General features: G+C 41.4%; 1 protein-coding gene across 6 annotated transcripts in view; it reads right to left on the bottom strand.

Annotated features, from left to right (window-relative positions):
• Nucleotides 1–537: 537 nt before the first annotated feature.
• Nucleotides 538–16,463, bottom strand: part of CRYBG3 (crystallin beta-gamma domain containing 3) — a 124,214-nt gene continuing 108,288 nt past the window's right edge. For 5 of the 6 annotated variants that reach the window (XM_068909262.1, XM_068909274.1, XM_068909270.1 and 2 more), the window contains 5 exons: nucleotides 10,088–10,227; nucleotides 6,629–6,752; nucleotides 4,438–4,596; nucleotides 3,656–3,815; nucleotides 3,081–3,437 (listed from right to left, as the gene is read on the bottom strand). In XM_068909262.1, the coding sequence (XP_068765363.1) occupies nucleotides 3,196–3,437; nucleotides 3,656–3,815; nucleotides 4,438–4,596; nucleotides 6,629–6,752; nucleotides 10,088–10,227 (825 nt within the window). In that variant the 3' untranslated portion in view covers nucleotides 3,081–3,195. Of the gene's footprint in view, nucleotides 2,488–3,080; nucleotides 3,438–3,655; nucleotides 3,816–4,437; nucleotides 4,597–6,628; nucleotides 6,753–10,087; nucleotides 10,228–16,463 lie in introns of those variants that run through there. The other variant, XM_068909292.1, reaches the window with a different exon arrangement.

Raw genomic sequence — 16,463 nt, 5'->3', positions numbered from 1 at the left:
GTTTTTTGCCTTCCCCCTCCCCCCCTTCCTGCACCTGCTGGCTTAAACAAAATGAGTGAGTCCTCATACTGGTTGTGGTTTTTCTGCCCCAGGAAAACACTAGCATTTCTGTAATGGCTGTGTATGTTCTTACCTGAAGCAATAAGACTTTTCCCAGGGAAAATCCCTTTCTGGTGCTGCCAGCTCTGGTTAAAAGGGAGAGAATTAAAATAAAGTGCCAAAAGTATTTCACCTCCAACCCACCCCATACCAATTTAAATGTGAAAGTTATTGAAACTGTAACAGGAGTGTGCACCTTCAGTGCTTATTGGCGTATGTTCTGATGGGAGTAGTGCAATTATTTTAATACTTGAACATCTGAGTTGACTATCCTCGTCTGTTAGCATTGAATATTCATTTAATACACCTATCCCCCTTTTTTGTCTGTTTGAAAGAAAGCAAAAAGTATTTTGTATGGGAACATGCTTGACATCTGCCTAAAACAATATTCTTGAAGCTACACCCATTTGTTTATTAAAAAAAAAAACAAGCAAAAGCTTCTTCCTAAAAAATTTTATACAATTAAAATATACATGCTTAGCACTTTACATTCAAGATCTCTTAGTACAAAAAAAAAAAGTGCTGTACGTCATTATGTAACACGGACACTAAATAAGATTTAATCTTGGTTTAAGCAGCTGGAGCTTTTGCACATGCTTTTAAAATTGCATCTGGAAAGCAAAAAAAAAAATCATATGTAGAACACTTGGCATACTGACTTACATATAAAGAGCTAAACAGGTGCTTTATTTGGAAAAATATATACATTTGAAGATGTTACTTAACATCGGTAATTTCAGAATGCAAAATAGTAAGTGCAAGTAAGTAATTTTTTTTTAAATAGTATAGAACTCTATTTCATACAAAAATAGACATCCATATGTTTTACTTTTATGGCAAACGTGAGGTGTTTTTTTTAATTTTATTTTTGTAAGGATGAACCTGTCTGAATGCACAAGGGGAATAGTTACAGCTTTTGGAAACTAAAATAGTATCTTTGTCTTTAGCTACTCTGAACTTTTTAAATAATTATAGAGATAGATACATACCCTGAATATACAGATAAGGAAAGACACTATTACATAGTCAATGAAGTAGACTAAATCAGTGACACTGAAATCAAATGAAGATACCAGTGATTTTCTCCAGTTCCTTCTGTATTTGTCAGTGTTGAGAGGAACAGGCTTTTTTAAGCCTGCAACATTTAAAGTCCAATAAAATATTTTACTCTCTCTCAAAGGTTAGCTAGTAGGATGGTTGCTATAGTATTGAAGGTGAGGAAATCACCAACATACCACAATCTCATCTTCATTACTCTAACTCCTCATGCAAAGGTTAAGATGTACATGTTGCTGATGAGAGTGAGGTTAGGATGCTGTACATTGTTACCTTTGATAGTAAGCAAGTGGTGGAATGCAGGCTGTTAGCACCTTTGAAAATACATACCATGGTGAATTATTTTGTGAAGGATTGCATTAAATTAATTTTATATACATCAAAAAACATACAGCTAGAGTAAATCATTACGGCTCTAAATCCAGCTAGCCCTTATAGAAATGTAGCCTGATCCAGGATAGTTTTTTTTTCCTCTTTTGATATGCACACATATGACTGTATGTTAAAGCTTGTCTTTAGAGACAACTCATCATTTCATGGGTTGGAAACAGCCCATGGGTCAGCAAAATAAGTTCCTGAATCTAGAAATTTGGTACTGTTAAAACACATGAAGGCAATTCTACTAGTAATGGTAGGGAGGTAAAAGTTATCCTTTTTTTTATACTGTGCCTTTTTGCTCATAGAGCTGTGCATTCCAGTTCAAAATTGTCCTCATGAACAAAATAAACTGTACTTCAGCAAGAGAAATAATCTGAGATTTAGGATCTCTTGGAGCCTAAACAGTTTCACTTGGGACATGAAACAGTCCAACTCGACCTCTTTCAAGCCCAATAGTGCATTCATTCTTCAGTGAGTTTCCATCAGCTTTTGAGAGGAAAGTAAAGACAACATTTCTAAAGACCCTTTTCCATATTATCTTGCAGTTCACATCCTGCAAAGCTTCTGTCTAGTCTTTTGCTTTTACTTTTAATACTTCAGATGAGCAGTAATAGTGAATTTCATAGGAGTGGTCTCTACAGAATCAGATCAGAGTACAGTCCCTGTGGAAGACATTAGATCAACTTCACCTCCTCCAGATCTGTGCAAAATTCAGTTGTTTTAGGAGTCAGTGCTTGGCACGAAGAAGAGCAGAGAGCATTTGCTGTTTAAGGTTCCAGTGGTGAGTGACTTCAGTAGTTCTTTTTCTCCAAATGTTAATAACCCACATAAGGTCATCTTCCCAAATCTGTGTGGTGGGTTTTACTCACAGTATTTCAATGTCCCATTTTTGTGAATGGTCATCCTCTATGGGCTGATTCATAATGATGTGATTCTTGTCATAATAGTTTCCTCCTTAAAATAAAACAATCTTGTGAAGGCAAAATGTCTAAAAAGAAACACTCAGGAAAGTCTATATATAATCTGAAAGTGTGACTGAGTAGGAAAATCAGCTGAAAACTAGAAATTCCATCAGGGAGGGGCCAGTGTCTGCTCTCACACCCTCTGTACATTTGTCTCCAAACTGTCACTTGTCAGCTTAGCCCCTGATGACTATGATCTACAACAGCCAAAGAGATGCAAGATTCCTCCATTAGTTAGGTAGCGCAACATACCACAAAGTGGAGTCCTCATATGTCCTTTTTGCATAGAAGCAGCTTGACTAAAGAGATTTTGCTTTTGGCAGATCCTGACCTCCTGCTATGCGTGTGGATTTTTAAGGCACATATTGCTACAGGAGGCATACACAGATTCATGGGATTATTTGGTATAGCGCACAAGATACCTGTTTCACCTGCAAACTTGTGAAATCCTTAAAATAAATTTTCTCTCCTTTGGATACATGTAGCATAGAAAGGACAGTGCATTTTCACCATTACACCTTGAAGAAAAATCCACCAGAAGCAATGAGAGCTCTTAAAAATTTATCATCAAGTTGTGTCTTCCCACTCCAGCCTTTAAGCATCAGATTTTGCAGTAAACTAGGCAGCAGTTTTCTGATGTTTTAAGACTTGCCATTGCTATTACCAGTTGGGATTTCACTTTGCATTTAATGGCTTGGTACTAACTACTGATGAATATGTAATGGTGGTTTAACTCCTTAGTTCTAGAGGCTAGAAATGAGGTGGCTCTCCCAAGACAGGCAAGCAGGACTAGGACTTGAGCACACAGAATTTCAACTAGCCTGAAAACATTAGAGAGTGAGCACTTCTCTCTTTGAGCCACACTTACTCCTTGGTTGCTTTTCCTTTCACCATTTTGTCTTCTGTATCTGCTATTTCTTGTCGTCAGCATTACTGAACTCCCTGAAGTAAAAATGGTTATCAAAATAAACCTTTGGGATGAGTTACACAGAGTAAGGTTCTCCCCTCTACCCACTTGTCTCTTGACCCACTGTCAAGCAACTGAACATAAACCTAACGGGAAAGACAGGATTCAGTATTTGATCTTAAGTACAAAAGAGCTGGAAGACTGCAATTAACGACAATCAAAAAATGCATATAGAACATGTGAGTTTAAATACCTTTAATATCAAGCACGAGTTGGTCGCTGAGGTATGAACTGATGGTTCCATCCTCATTGAGTCTCCACTTTTGCCTGTCCTTCCCATGTTCTGCCCAGAGTGCGACTTTGGCCCCAGGCACATCTCTACCACCAATGACATCCAGACAGGCATCATTAGCCTAAGAAACAGGAAGGAAACTATGACATCAGGGCCACAAAGCCTGTTTTGGGTCTGATTTGTTTCCGTTTCAGGCACCCAACACATTAAAGTAATCGTGCTGTGGTCCGTAATAAGCCTGGCGAGCAGACTAGAACAGCTTATGCAGCAAGAGTCTAGTTGCTCAGTTCCAGGTGGTAGCGTTTGTTACTTATTTCTTATGTTAAGTAATCACTTTTCATATTAATAACAGAATGTAATAGGGCAACATTATGCAAAATCACATACAGCCTGTCTTAGCACATTACTTTTTAGAGAAATTCCAAACTCTGTTAAAAAAAAAAAAAACAAAAAAAACCAAAACAACTTTCTTAAGACTTTATAAAGACAAAACAGGTGCCTACTTTCAGGAACATTAGTCTCATTAGACAGCTATGAAAAAGATGCCAGGCTTGCCAAAGTAGGCAGTTTAAATCTGTCTCTAAACGATAAGATAATTTAGGTTGTAAGAGGTGTTAGTTCAAAATGCATGGGAGGTGCCAGAAGCTACCGTGGTGCTGAGGCTAGCCTACAGTAAAAAGGCAAAAAGTGAAGGTGAAAGGAAAGCAGGTAACATAACCCGCTTCCAGCGTGTGGAAACTCACCTTGGATTTCAAGAGTCCACCACAGTAGCGCCAGATCTGGGTATTCTTGCCGTTGTATGGAGATGCGCACACTGATGTTGCTCTTATATCTGCTAGGCTTCCAGTAACTGTCAAATATTTACCTTGGGCTCGGTTCTTGACTCTGAGATACACGGCTGGCTGAAATAGTGTGAAGGAAGACTGTTATAGCACACAGATTATGAAAGTCAGTATGAGAATTCCTCCCCTCCATCTGACATCAGTTTTCCAAAGCTTATGTTCAAGTTACCGACAGGGATGTTAAACAATGGTTTTGGCAGGAATGCACGTGCAGATAAAGCAGCAGCAAGTACTTTTCACATGCAGGTAAATGGCTGCAAGCAGCAACAGCAGAGAGGTTTTTTTAGTGTATTTATGTCTACAGAACATAAACAGAACATATATCCTGTGATATGCCAATGCCAATATGTTCTGCACGTTCCGCTCACTCCAAGGCCAGTAAATGGGCTCTACTCTACAAGCTTCTTATTTGCAGGACACAAAACTTACTGAGTCACATGCCCAGCAACTTCAGCTCTGTTAACTGGAATATATGGCAGGGAAGTTAAATCTTTGCTTTTGAACATACACAAAAAATAGGATACTAACTTGGCATCCTTGCTTACTCAGGTCACTCCAAAAATAAGGAGAGTCTGTAGGGCTACCTTGGGGTTTCACCTTTTGCTCCATTACTCAAGTATGACTAATTTTGAAGCTAATAAAGGACACCGAGAAGTAAAGGGCAGTTCTCCTCCCTTCCCCCCCCAGCTCCAGCATAATTTGTCTTCCAGGAGCTTTGAACCTCCTTTTCTCATATAAAAACAAACCTAAGTCAGAAACAATAAAGCCTCTCTTCCACCAGGCATCCCTAAAACCATGTGTATAATGGCTTAATGAGCAGTGTATAAGTACTTCTTTACAAAGAGGGGATGCTATTTTTAAAGTCACTCAGCAAATTGTTTCTCATCGTGCATTCGTTTGAACAGTTTCACTTAAATTGGCAGACTTGACTTTTTAAAAAAATTTTTAATAGAGGGGAAAAAAAGATGAAATATATTATTAAAGTGGTGCATGTTTGCAGGATTATTCCAAGAGAGAATTGGAGAATTCTATTTTTAAGATCAGCACAAATAATTTTCATTATTGTTTGCAAAAACAGAGTCAAAATGGGATCCCTTGCTTGCTACTACTTCCAAAGTATTCCAGGGAGCAATCACATTTTTTGGACTAACCAATCATTTACAAAATTCCTTAATTCCTTTTTTTTTTTTTTTGAGGGGGGGTGGGGGGAAGAAGCATGTTAGTCTGACTACTGTTGACGATCATCATTTTGGTTCACTGCAACATTTCCTCAGATGAATCTAGCGTTTAAAAATAAAGCAGCATTCCTCACTAAGTGCAAACAAGTTGTTCTGTGAGCAGCAGAGCTAATGAAAACTCTTCTCCTGTGGCGTTACTGCTCACATTCCCTAAACACACTCCCCTGTCCTCCCTCCTGGGCATGCAGCAACACGTGCAGCAGTTACTTTGGTGCGTGTGTTTTGCTGACTACCTGATGCATCTTGCATAGGTAGAGAGGCAGAATTATACCTGCCTTTCCTTGAATGAAGGGCATTTGGTTCAGTCTTGCCTCACTCTGGTGGCCACCTTTCACAAAACTCCTAGAAAGCTTTGTGTTTTGGAGAGCTAAACCTGAATTAGGTGGAAACGGGTATTAGTTTGGGTGAGATAGAGAGGGAAAACCTGGTGGGACTGCATAATCTTTGCTTTTTTTTGGAAATCCAGGCTGCAGCACAGTAAAACTTGTTCTTGCTGCTAATTACAAAACAAGCCAATACGGAATTGGTTTTCCTATTATTATTGTTTTATGGCAAAAATGCAAACATAGAGCATCTACAGAACATGCTATTGAACCATTCAGAGAAACAAAAATTGTCTCCAAGTAACCAGGAATTATTTCCCTTTAGGAGCCTAACACAGATCTCAGTAACTGCCAGTGAAAGAGTTCTCTGCTTCAGTAATCTTTCAGTAGGTCCCTCTGGCTGTCACCATTTGGCCTGATTTAAGGAGAACAATGCTGCTTCATTATACTTAGTAGTGGAGCTGATACCTGTGCACTAACACCTTTCTCTCTCGGGAAAAAAAAAAGTGCTCAGACACTTTCTTACCGTACCTGCTTTATAGGACGAAGGGAACCAATTACTTTCCAGCCACTGTAATCATTCCAGTTTGAAATCTCACTGGGCTGCAGCAGAATCTGCTTTCCTAAAAAATTACATCCTTCATACGCAATCCACCTGGAGACGGAAAACACAACATGAAAGACCATGTTAGCTATAGCAAAACTAAATCACAGGCTTGTAGTACCATGCTCTTGAAAGCCCCCAAACTCTCCAAGGTAGTGATATACGTCATACTGTATGACAGTGCCCCAAATGTCACTCATTTTAGTGATTTAACTGTTTCCTTCTAAAATAAGACCTGTTTTCTGTTTGCGTACCTAAAACTTGCAAACTTTTCATTTTGCCCAAAACTTTCCCCACAAAGATGAAAACCTCTGTCTGAATGAACCCAGAGGGGAATAGCGCAGACACGCATCAGGACAACTAGGAAGCCACACGTCATAGAGTTGCACTTGCAGGCTTTTCATGGTTGTACATTTTACTTATCAGAGGACAAAAACGGATCTTGTCTAATGTTTTATTTTGTTACAGCTAAATAAAACTGCAAACAGCTATTCCACTTGTCTGAAAATACAAACTCCAGTAACTATAAATCGTTGTAACAGAACTTCCTGTAGTGAGCATATCTGGACCATAAACATGGCTGAAACCATTAACAGGAAACCAAAACACCAGTACATGCAGATCCCTTGCTATTAGGCATCTGCGCCACAGATACTGTGTTGCTGCTTACAAAGGCGGCCTCAGGATCACAGATAGGTTTTGTTTACATCAATAGGACATTGTTGTGCAGACTGTGATGCTAACTGTTTCTCATTAACCCATGCGAACACAAAAAAATACTGTTTTCCCCAGATTACATGTTTTACAGGTCAGCTGCCAAGAACAGGAGGGATGGCTGCACTATTTGTTTAAGCTGGTGAGAAAACATCCACAAACAGCGCTCTCAGGACCTGTAATTTACTTTCCCCATTGCGTGTAATTTGGAGAAACAGGCAGACATCCTTCCTCAGGACTCCACAGAGGCTAAGAAGTGCAAACAATGAACTACCTTTTAATGAGGTTGTATCACTGTTTCTTCAAATTAAGTCCCATTCCTCCTGGATAACAGCTATTCCGATCAGCCTGACAACCATTGTGCGTTCCTTATAATGCTAACACATTTCTGACTTTTTTTTTTTGCAATGCCTTCTGCAAAGTCATTGAGCATTCATAATATCAGTCGCATATGAAACGCGGTTTCTGTTGCCAAAGCAGAACCTCATAGGATACAGCCAGGAGAGAGGGATAGGGCTCTTAAGAGTAGCAATCATCCAAAGCTGGTGTGAGCCGCTGGCATTTGGGAGGACAGATGAAACTACGGCTCGGCTCGGGCTGACACTGTGCCGGCCCCCAGCCCCCTTGCACAAGTCCAGTCTTATGTGGTTTCTTGTGGAAGTGCTCAGCTGGCTCGGGAAGGCTGTACCTTGTACCTAAGCATGGCAGCACGATGCCACTGCATGTAGGTACAGAAATCTTATTCCGTCGTTTGTCTCAAGCTGACAAAAGGCTTTGGGACAAGGAGCCAAGAAACCTCTAAATCTGCCTTCCTGAAGTGAATCACAGCTAAGGCAAATCAACCTTTCCAGGATGGCCCACAGATTTCCCACAGTGGCCTGTCCCTCACTCCCTCAATCTTTCGGTTACCCCTTTTCAGAGTGGGGAAAGGCAGGATGTGGAGGTCTCTTTTCTGGAGAAGACTGCCGAGCTCTGAGAAAGGCCAGCTAAGCGACCTAGGGGGGCTGGAGTTCCTGGGAGACGGTGAAAGGCTGCACTGTTGTGCTCGCTCTCCCATGTGTGGCCCCCAAAGGCCCCCCCACCATTGCAGCCCCCTGCACAGGCCCAGGGATTCATCCCCACAGTTGCTGCAGGCAACAGCAGGCACACAGATGAATTTCTGCTGCCACACACCTGAGCAAAAGGTGGAGACAGCTCACCAAGAGACACCCCTGACTGACTGCACTATAGACACAGGTATGAACATGTATACATTCCCCCAAGAAACATCAGGTGTTACTCTCAAAGACAGCTTTCCACCTCCAAACTAGCGTGGATCACGAGGGAAACGTGTGCGCTGCCATCAGCCTCAAACCACAGCTGAGGCACCTCAAAGACAACAGCAGCAGCAGACTGTCTCTAGAAGTATTCAGAAAGGGCTCAGGACCGAAGGGGCACAGATGTCAGGGGCTGGCATTTAGAGCAAAGCAGTGTTGGGGGAGGTTACACTTACCACAGGCTGACAGCTAAGACCCTAGCAACAGACTGCTCTTAACTTACCTTACAAGAAAACGCTTGCGTGAAATTACTGAAAGAAAACAGTCCACAAAGCTCTGGAGCATGAGCTACGTTAGGCTTAGGGGCTCTACTAACTTCAGCTAATCAGAGGAGTACTGAGCAGTGTTATCACAGATAACCACTAGAGAGGTTTCAGCTTTTAGGCAGTAACTGACTAGGCACGTTTGAAAATTCAGCATAGAAAACAGGGATATAAGTAGTGAATTGTCTACATTCATTCCTTGCCCAACTAATTCAAACTTTGCATGGTTTTGTATCATCCCTAAAGAGCTCTCAAGCATATTTTAGCCTTATGTGAATGTGGGGAGAAAGGTGAGAAAGGTTAAAAATAAAGAGGAGACGTGCGTTGCTCCTGAGGAGCAGCAGTTTCCAGTCAGTCTCGGTTGCAAGATGAGGCGCTGCAAGCTCTTTGCTGCTGCTGTCTAAGCAGAGGCCTGAAAACTTGGCCCAGACAGACTACACGGGACTTTCTCCAAAAGGCGAAAGGGGGAGGCGGGAAGAGGTTGCAAGGTCACTTCCGCAGACGTAAGATGGTTTTCACAGAAAAGCCCGGCTGTTGATTCACAGTCTCGCGGTGGGGGGAGTTAAACTAAGAACAGAGGCAAATTCCTGTGCCGGCTGCCTGATCCACCCCGAGCTTCTCTCAGAAGTTGCTGCCTCTGTGGCAGCCAAGCAGCACGTGAAGCTTCGCTGAACCACTGCAGTGGTTTATGTTAAATCACTGCAGTTTAGAGCTAGTATTTTACAGCCAGCTAATAAAAGTAGTTTAATCTACCTGTCTTTGTGAGTCAGCAATTGAAACTGGTTTGGCTTTTGGTTCCTGGCTTGAACAAGAGGCCCTAATGTTCCTTAGCGTATAGGATAAAAGGACGACTCTTACATGGGGAAAATATACCCTCTGCCCACCGTATGCCTGTGTTCATCTCAGGTCCTGTACACAAATGGGTCCAGTATTAACTTTCATCAACATTTTAGGATTTCATATTGTTTTCAAAACAAAAGTTACAATGCAAAACACACCCTGTGAAAAAAGGCAGCAATCAAGAGAAAACATATGTTCACTATTAGCTCCTATAATGCAAATGCAATGACAGGAATATGCCTTCCATACTTACAATCCACTTCTCACCCATACGGACTGAGTGTAAAAATGAAGGTCCTCGTTCAGCGCAGAGCGGACAGGTTCGCCGAAGCGTAGCTCTCTGCCCTCGCAGCTTTCCAGAGCAAACAGACTGACGGAGGGCTCAGCAAAAACCTGGCGGGGAGGGAGGGAAAAAAAGCAAGGTTTTTCTTTTTTAACTCAGAAGAGTCTAACTGCAGTTGTTTGGCATGATTTTGATATGATTTGATATGATTTTCCAGTTTCAGTTTCGCTTCTTCATGTTTTTGGATTACATCACGCTTCTTCAACAAATACAACAGCAAGAAAAAAAATACACTTGTATACCAACAAAGCACACACAGCTGAAACATACTGGATTTATCAGTGGCTTTGTCACCCGAGTATAGTGTCTACTGGCACAAGCCAGACATCGAGTCACTTAGAGGGTGCAGAGTTTGCATTTGGGAAGTCTCTCTATGATCTCGTCTATCATCAGGGCCTTGCTCATTACTCAAAAATCTAGTTTGTTTATTTATCGGCAGAACAGGTTACAGTAGTAGTTTTCAGCATGATCTACAGATTGCTTCTAAAGTAATGAGGCAAACTACAAGCCAGTAGTCTGTAGACTTAAATTAGCTGTTCAGTGGTCTGGTGGAAAAATCTTAGAGATCTGCAGATTCAAAAAAGTTAAAAAACAAACTCAGAATACACAACTATAAAATTCTGCATGCTTGTAACAAACATTCGTATTTTTCTTCTGACAATCCTGAAAAATTAGCACAATTAGTAACCGCTTCAATGCGATGTGGGATTGCAACATTTTTTACTTAATATCTTCCTATACAGCTGAGCTGTTTCCTGTGAAACCAAGTAAGATCAGTTTCCATGGAAGTATAGCGCAGCTGCAGTATGTACAGAAAAGCGCAGGGGAATACATTTAAATACAAAAAGGCCGTGCCGTTAGTACAAGGAAAACTTGTACAGCTTTTCAGCATTTTTTTTTGCAAAAATCATAAGGGAAGTATCATAACCAAAAACTTACATAAGCACTGGTATTTTGTATCTTGACACAGCTGATAAAGGAAGAGGCCACAGGTCTAACTGCTTCAACTAGCAGCTTCTCAGGGCTAGTCACCTCTGCATTCTTCTTAGACGTTACCCTGACACAGCTAGCCCAGCGCTTGCTTTTGCAGCAAAGATATGGCCTCAGGTGAAAAAAAGCATGAATGAAACAAAATCTTGAATTAAAGTTGACATAAGCACTGAGTAATTAAGAAAACATAAATTCATGTTTGAAGAGGCACATATATTGTAGTGAAGTGCCTCTGAAGACGCTCAGTTGTGATTCAGGACTTACAAATTTACTGGCACTGACTCAGTGCACTTGGTATGTTGCTGGTTGTTCAAATCCTGCCTCAGAGAAATTGCTTTCCTCTGCTAACTGGGGCAGGGACAGCGTCCATCGTGCTGAACTCCACGAACAGGGAGTTTGCCGAGACATTTTAAAGAACCACCTGGAATCATCCACCCAGAGAGGCTCTGAAAAGCTCATTACATTCCTAAAAAAAACAATCTTACAAAACAGAAGTAGATTAAAATCCATAATATCCTTATTTTAGAATGCCTGGTCTTCCCATGTGCCTTCTGCTGGCTGACACAGGTCAAATTTATGGTGCATGTTTACAGGGTTAAATCTAGACCAGCGGACCCTAGTGCAGGCAGCTACTTCTCAGTAGCTGGGAAGCCCAGCACAGCAGGCTCATCACACTCCGGACTGCAAGAAGCCTGCTCCCCTGGGGTGCCTTCACTGGAGCGGAGACCAGAACATGTCCAACAGGGAAAACTTTCACAACTGAATTAGTAAGCACGAGAAACACCCTTCGGCATCTTTGTAGACGGACACTCTTATGAAAGGCTAAAATTTATCTTGCCATTGCAATATCCAATAAAATCCATTAGAGACAGAGATGCTGTGCTAGAGAGCCAAGTCATCTGAGGTGGCGTATAAACCATTTATAAACCAGGAGTCAGAACAGCAGATCGGCAGAGCCAACTAAACCGACTCGAGCTCTGCCGTGGTTGAGGCTGTTTGACCTTGAAGGGGCTGAGAGCGCGCAGTGAGGCAGTTTGGAGTCGCGGCCTGTCGGCGTGCAGCAGGCAGTACTTGACACCTGCCGCGTGCGCAAGGACTGATACCACCTCAGAAGGACTCCACTGGCCTCGGCACAGAAGTGAAGCACAGAAAAAGAAAACACGTTGCTGTCTCTAGCACTGAAGCTCTCATGTTTCCATAACCATATATAGAGGAATGAGCCGATTATTCACTTTATACCATTTTACACCAACAGCTGGCAGCAGCGACTTGGCCTGGCTTTTTTTCTCCGATTTTGTTTTCATAGCTCCAGGGAAACTACCAACAGTAAATAACTAGGTTTCAAGGCTAAGCCACTATACCTACTACAGACAGACGCATCTTTCTCGCCACTCCTCCTTGCGGAGTGCCGAGGTGCATTTTCATCCATTTTCAGGCTGAAGTGCCATCCTCCATGTCTAGGTCAGGACTGCCCTGGCTGCCTTTCATAGTTATTTCAAGGAAAACATCTCAAATGCCAGCCTTTGTGAAAGGCTTGCCAATTACAGGAACGACAAAGCCCTGAAGAACTCGTTTAGTCTGATCTTTGTGCATTAAGGACTTGTCTTGCTAAAACTAAAACCAATACAGTTTTTAAAAGGTCTTGGTATTTTTTTTTTCTTTTTAATGTCAGTGTTTAGGGAGAAACTTGAAGAGATTTGACATGTTAAAGAGGCCAGCGATTAAGGAAGGCTATATTTACATAGTATTTAACAGTGAACTGTTAAACACAAAGATATTCTTTACTTAACAGGTGGGGTAGTCTATGGTTAATATACTACATGATGCAATGATAACGACAACGCTTTTTTCTCCTCTCCACAGTGTGATTTCAGGGCCTGAAAGTTAAGCCATGGAAAGCAAATGGTAAAATCTCTTGCACAGTTCACCTCAGCTCAAACCTAGCTCTCTGACTTCCACCTTCATTTGACACAGAGAAGCCATGCACTAGGCATTTGTCACAATTCAGAATGGAGTTTTAGATTTTCTCAGTTCAGGAAATAAATGCAAGCAAGCCAGAAGAATTTCATATTAAACAAAGATTAACGCAAGATGAGTGTCCTTTCAAGGCTCAGATGCTTGCACCACTGAAAAGAAATACAGTGCAGAGACACACAAAAGCTAACCAAGAGGGGCTACAACTGAAAACCAGGTGAATTCACACACACGGTTTTAATAAAAACAAGTATAATTTTACTCTGCAATTATGGACAACGTATAGATAATTTTTCATTATGATTTTTATGAAAGTTATTGCTAATCATCCCAACTGGAGAAGGGCTCACCCCAAAACATTCTTTTCCTCACACATGTTTTTGCAATCTTAGGTTTTGCAGACTTCAATTAGAAAGCCTAATGAAAGCAAAGCAAGAAATCCAAGTAACTTATACGGGGCCAGACGAAAGCACGACTGCAACCCACTCCTGGCATGGGTTGGTGCGCTTCCCACCTCCTGTCCACGCTGCCTGGCTGCAATGCAGGCAGCATTCACCAGAGCTTAACTGGAGCTTCAATCCTGGAGCTGTGCTACAATATCCCTGCAAAAATCCTTACTCTTCAGTCTTGGCCTTTGCAACGTATTATTCACAGCCGTCCTCACTAAAGTTGTGCTTGCCTGGCTACTCCCTTCAGTGTGGGAAGGATGCCTGGCTGCGGGGAATGAAGCCTGGGCAGGGATACAGCAACACCCAAGGTCCAGTCCCAGCTGAACCAAATGACTCATTGCCTGGCCCTGGGAAACGCCAATTAATTTTTGTATCTGATTTTATTATTTACTTCACAGGAATGCTGGAAAGATTAGTTAACACCTGTTTTTAACTTAGGAAAGATAAGCTACATAGAAATATAGGAACTGACACGAATGAGCAGAGGACGAGTAAGGAACGCCTCAGGAAAAAAAAAAAAAAAAAAAAAGTTGCACAACCTACAACCCCAGATCTCATTTAGAAATTATGAGACTGGTTTAACTTTAACTCTGAAGTTAACATTTTACAAGGAAGATTAATTGTTCACTGCAACAATCCTGGATATTCTTATCCATACAACTTACACCAAATAACATGGGGAGTCTTACAAAAATAACATGCCTGACAAAAGGCAGAACTAAAGCTGAATTCCACTTTGAAAGAACATCTCAAAAGGGTCTCCATCCCAAAAGATAGATGGCAAATATTTTTCCAGTGACCCACACCAGACAGACAACGCGACAAGGAACCGTGGCCGCAGGAAGGGCCCGGCTGTGTTTTTGGGCACCCTGGTGCAGTGCTGGGCTGGCGCACACTCCCCTTCTCACCGCTTCTTGGCGCAGCCCCAGCCGAGTCCTTGCTGACTGCAGGGCAGGGAAACCTGCGCTTCTGCGGCCAGCGCAGACCGATCCTTGCATAGCCCGTACAATGATTCTACCTGCCTGCACGGTGGATATTAACATTAATCCCAGGGAATTTCATCATCGAGCACTTCTTGAGTGCTTTGGGATTTCCAGATGAAAGGAGACAATGACAGCCAAGCTTTGAACGTTCCTACTGCTACCACATTGATACGTACCCTTTAAACGTAAGTTGTATTGCTGCCTGTTCACTTAGAAATATGTTATTGTGAGATGCACCTTCCAGCATTCTTTCCCCACTTACAAAACAGGCCACTAAAAAGACCTCTCGAACTTCCAGAAGCAGCCCTCTCCAGAACAGCAGAGGCCGTATAATGCATTGCTATTCAATTTACAATCCAACTTTGCACGCGGGTATTGCAATGCTGTTTTTCTTCCCAGGCTACTGAAAACAAAGGATATCTTTTTCTTGTTTTCAAGCTACGGATATGCTTATTACCTCCTGGCTAACCTCTCATTAACCCTTGGGTTTTCCTAAAAATTCCCAGGACACCACAGTGCAGTCTGAATTTGAGGGAAACGGAACAGCAGGGAAAAAAAATACAGGTAGGACCTCATAAACATTTACTTTGAGTATTATGTGCTTCAGGGACTAAGCCAAGAGGGGAGAGAGGTTCCTGTAACCATTTCTTGCCTTCTTCTCTGACGACAGTAGAAAGAGGGGCAAACACTGGGAGATAAATTTCAGTCTCTCAATTCAATTTAGGGTATTTCAAAAACATGCCTTACATTAACACAGCTCAATCCATCCAAGTCTGAAGAAGAGGGAAAAAAAAAAAACAAAAAAACACGTCCATACCACCATCCACCACACTCTCAGGACTGAAACAGCACTGCCCTGGCGTTCAGAGAACACTTTCCCTGCTCCCTTTATGAGCTCAGATTAAGTTTTGCTTTGCTACTTCCTGAAAAAACAGCAGAGGAAACTTTGTTTCCAAACATGTACTTAATTCCTCTACCATGGCAGGACATAAATGGAAGTGGAATTACATTAATTTGAACTTTGTGAAAAACGTGGGGGGAGGGAGAAGACATGGTAGTATGTCATGCTTAAACAAAGAAAACTTAGCTTTTCAGCTCACAAAGAACATCCTTGCAAGAGGTAACGTTAGAACAAGAGTCAGCCAATCCAGAACACTGTGACAGTAATCAGACTATCCCTAGTCAAGATTGTTTTCCTATCCAAAGTCATTACGTGTTGCTCTGAAAGTTTTTTTTTTCTAATTGTCCTAGCTCAGCGATTTAGAATGACATTTTTTGTTTTATTATGTGATTAAGCTCTTAAACAAACAAACTATATTTCTGGCAGTTTTCAAAATAAAATCTCAAAGTTTACTTTTCTAAAAAAAAAAAAAAATCTTATTTTCCTCCAATAAAACTGTTTGCTAAATGGGGTTTAAGTCAGCAAAATATTTTGTTTGCATCAAAACTGCATTTTCCTGAGAAAAAAAACTATTCACTCAAATCCTCTCCTTAATTTCAATCGGTCAATCTATTTTCAAAACGAAAAACAAAACACAAAAGACCCAAGGGAATAGATGTTTTTACCGGTTCATATAGACTAAGGCATTACTGTTATCTTACTCTATCACAAAAATCCTACCACCACCTTACAATATTGTTCCATAGGGTCATAAAAACGTGGCCATGCTAGAAGAGAATCCTACAAATATGTAATTTTATTCCTCAAATCCTCCTTTTGAAATGGAGAGCCTAGAAATCTAGTGGCAGCCAACAATATCCCAGAAGACCCCTCAAACTTGTGCTTCAATACAATTTTTTGAATTCTCACTTAAGTTGTTGCCACATGGAAGACAGTCCTTCTAGCTACCAAAACAGATGGAAATAGAAAGGACATTACAATTCGGGGTC

Source organism: Struthio camelus, chromosome 1 (assembly GCF_040807025.1).
Source record: "Struthio camelus isolate bStrCam1 chromosome 1, bStrCam1.hap1, whole genome shotgun sequence".
In the NCBI taxonomy this organism is placed as follows: domain Eukaryota; kingdom Metazoa; phylum Chordata; class Aves; order Struthioniformes; family Struthionidae; genus Struthio; species Struthio camelus.
Note: the sequence above shows the minus strand (reverse complement) of the source record. Positions and strands in the feature narration are given on the sequence as shown.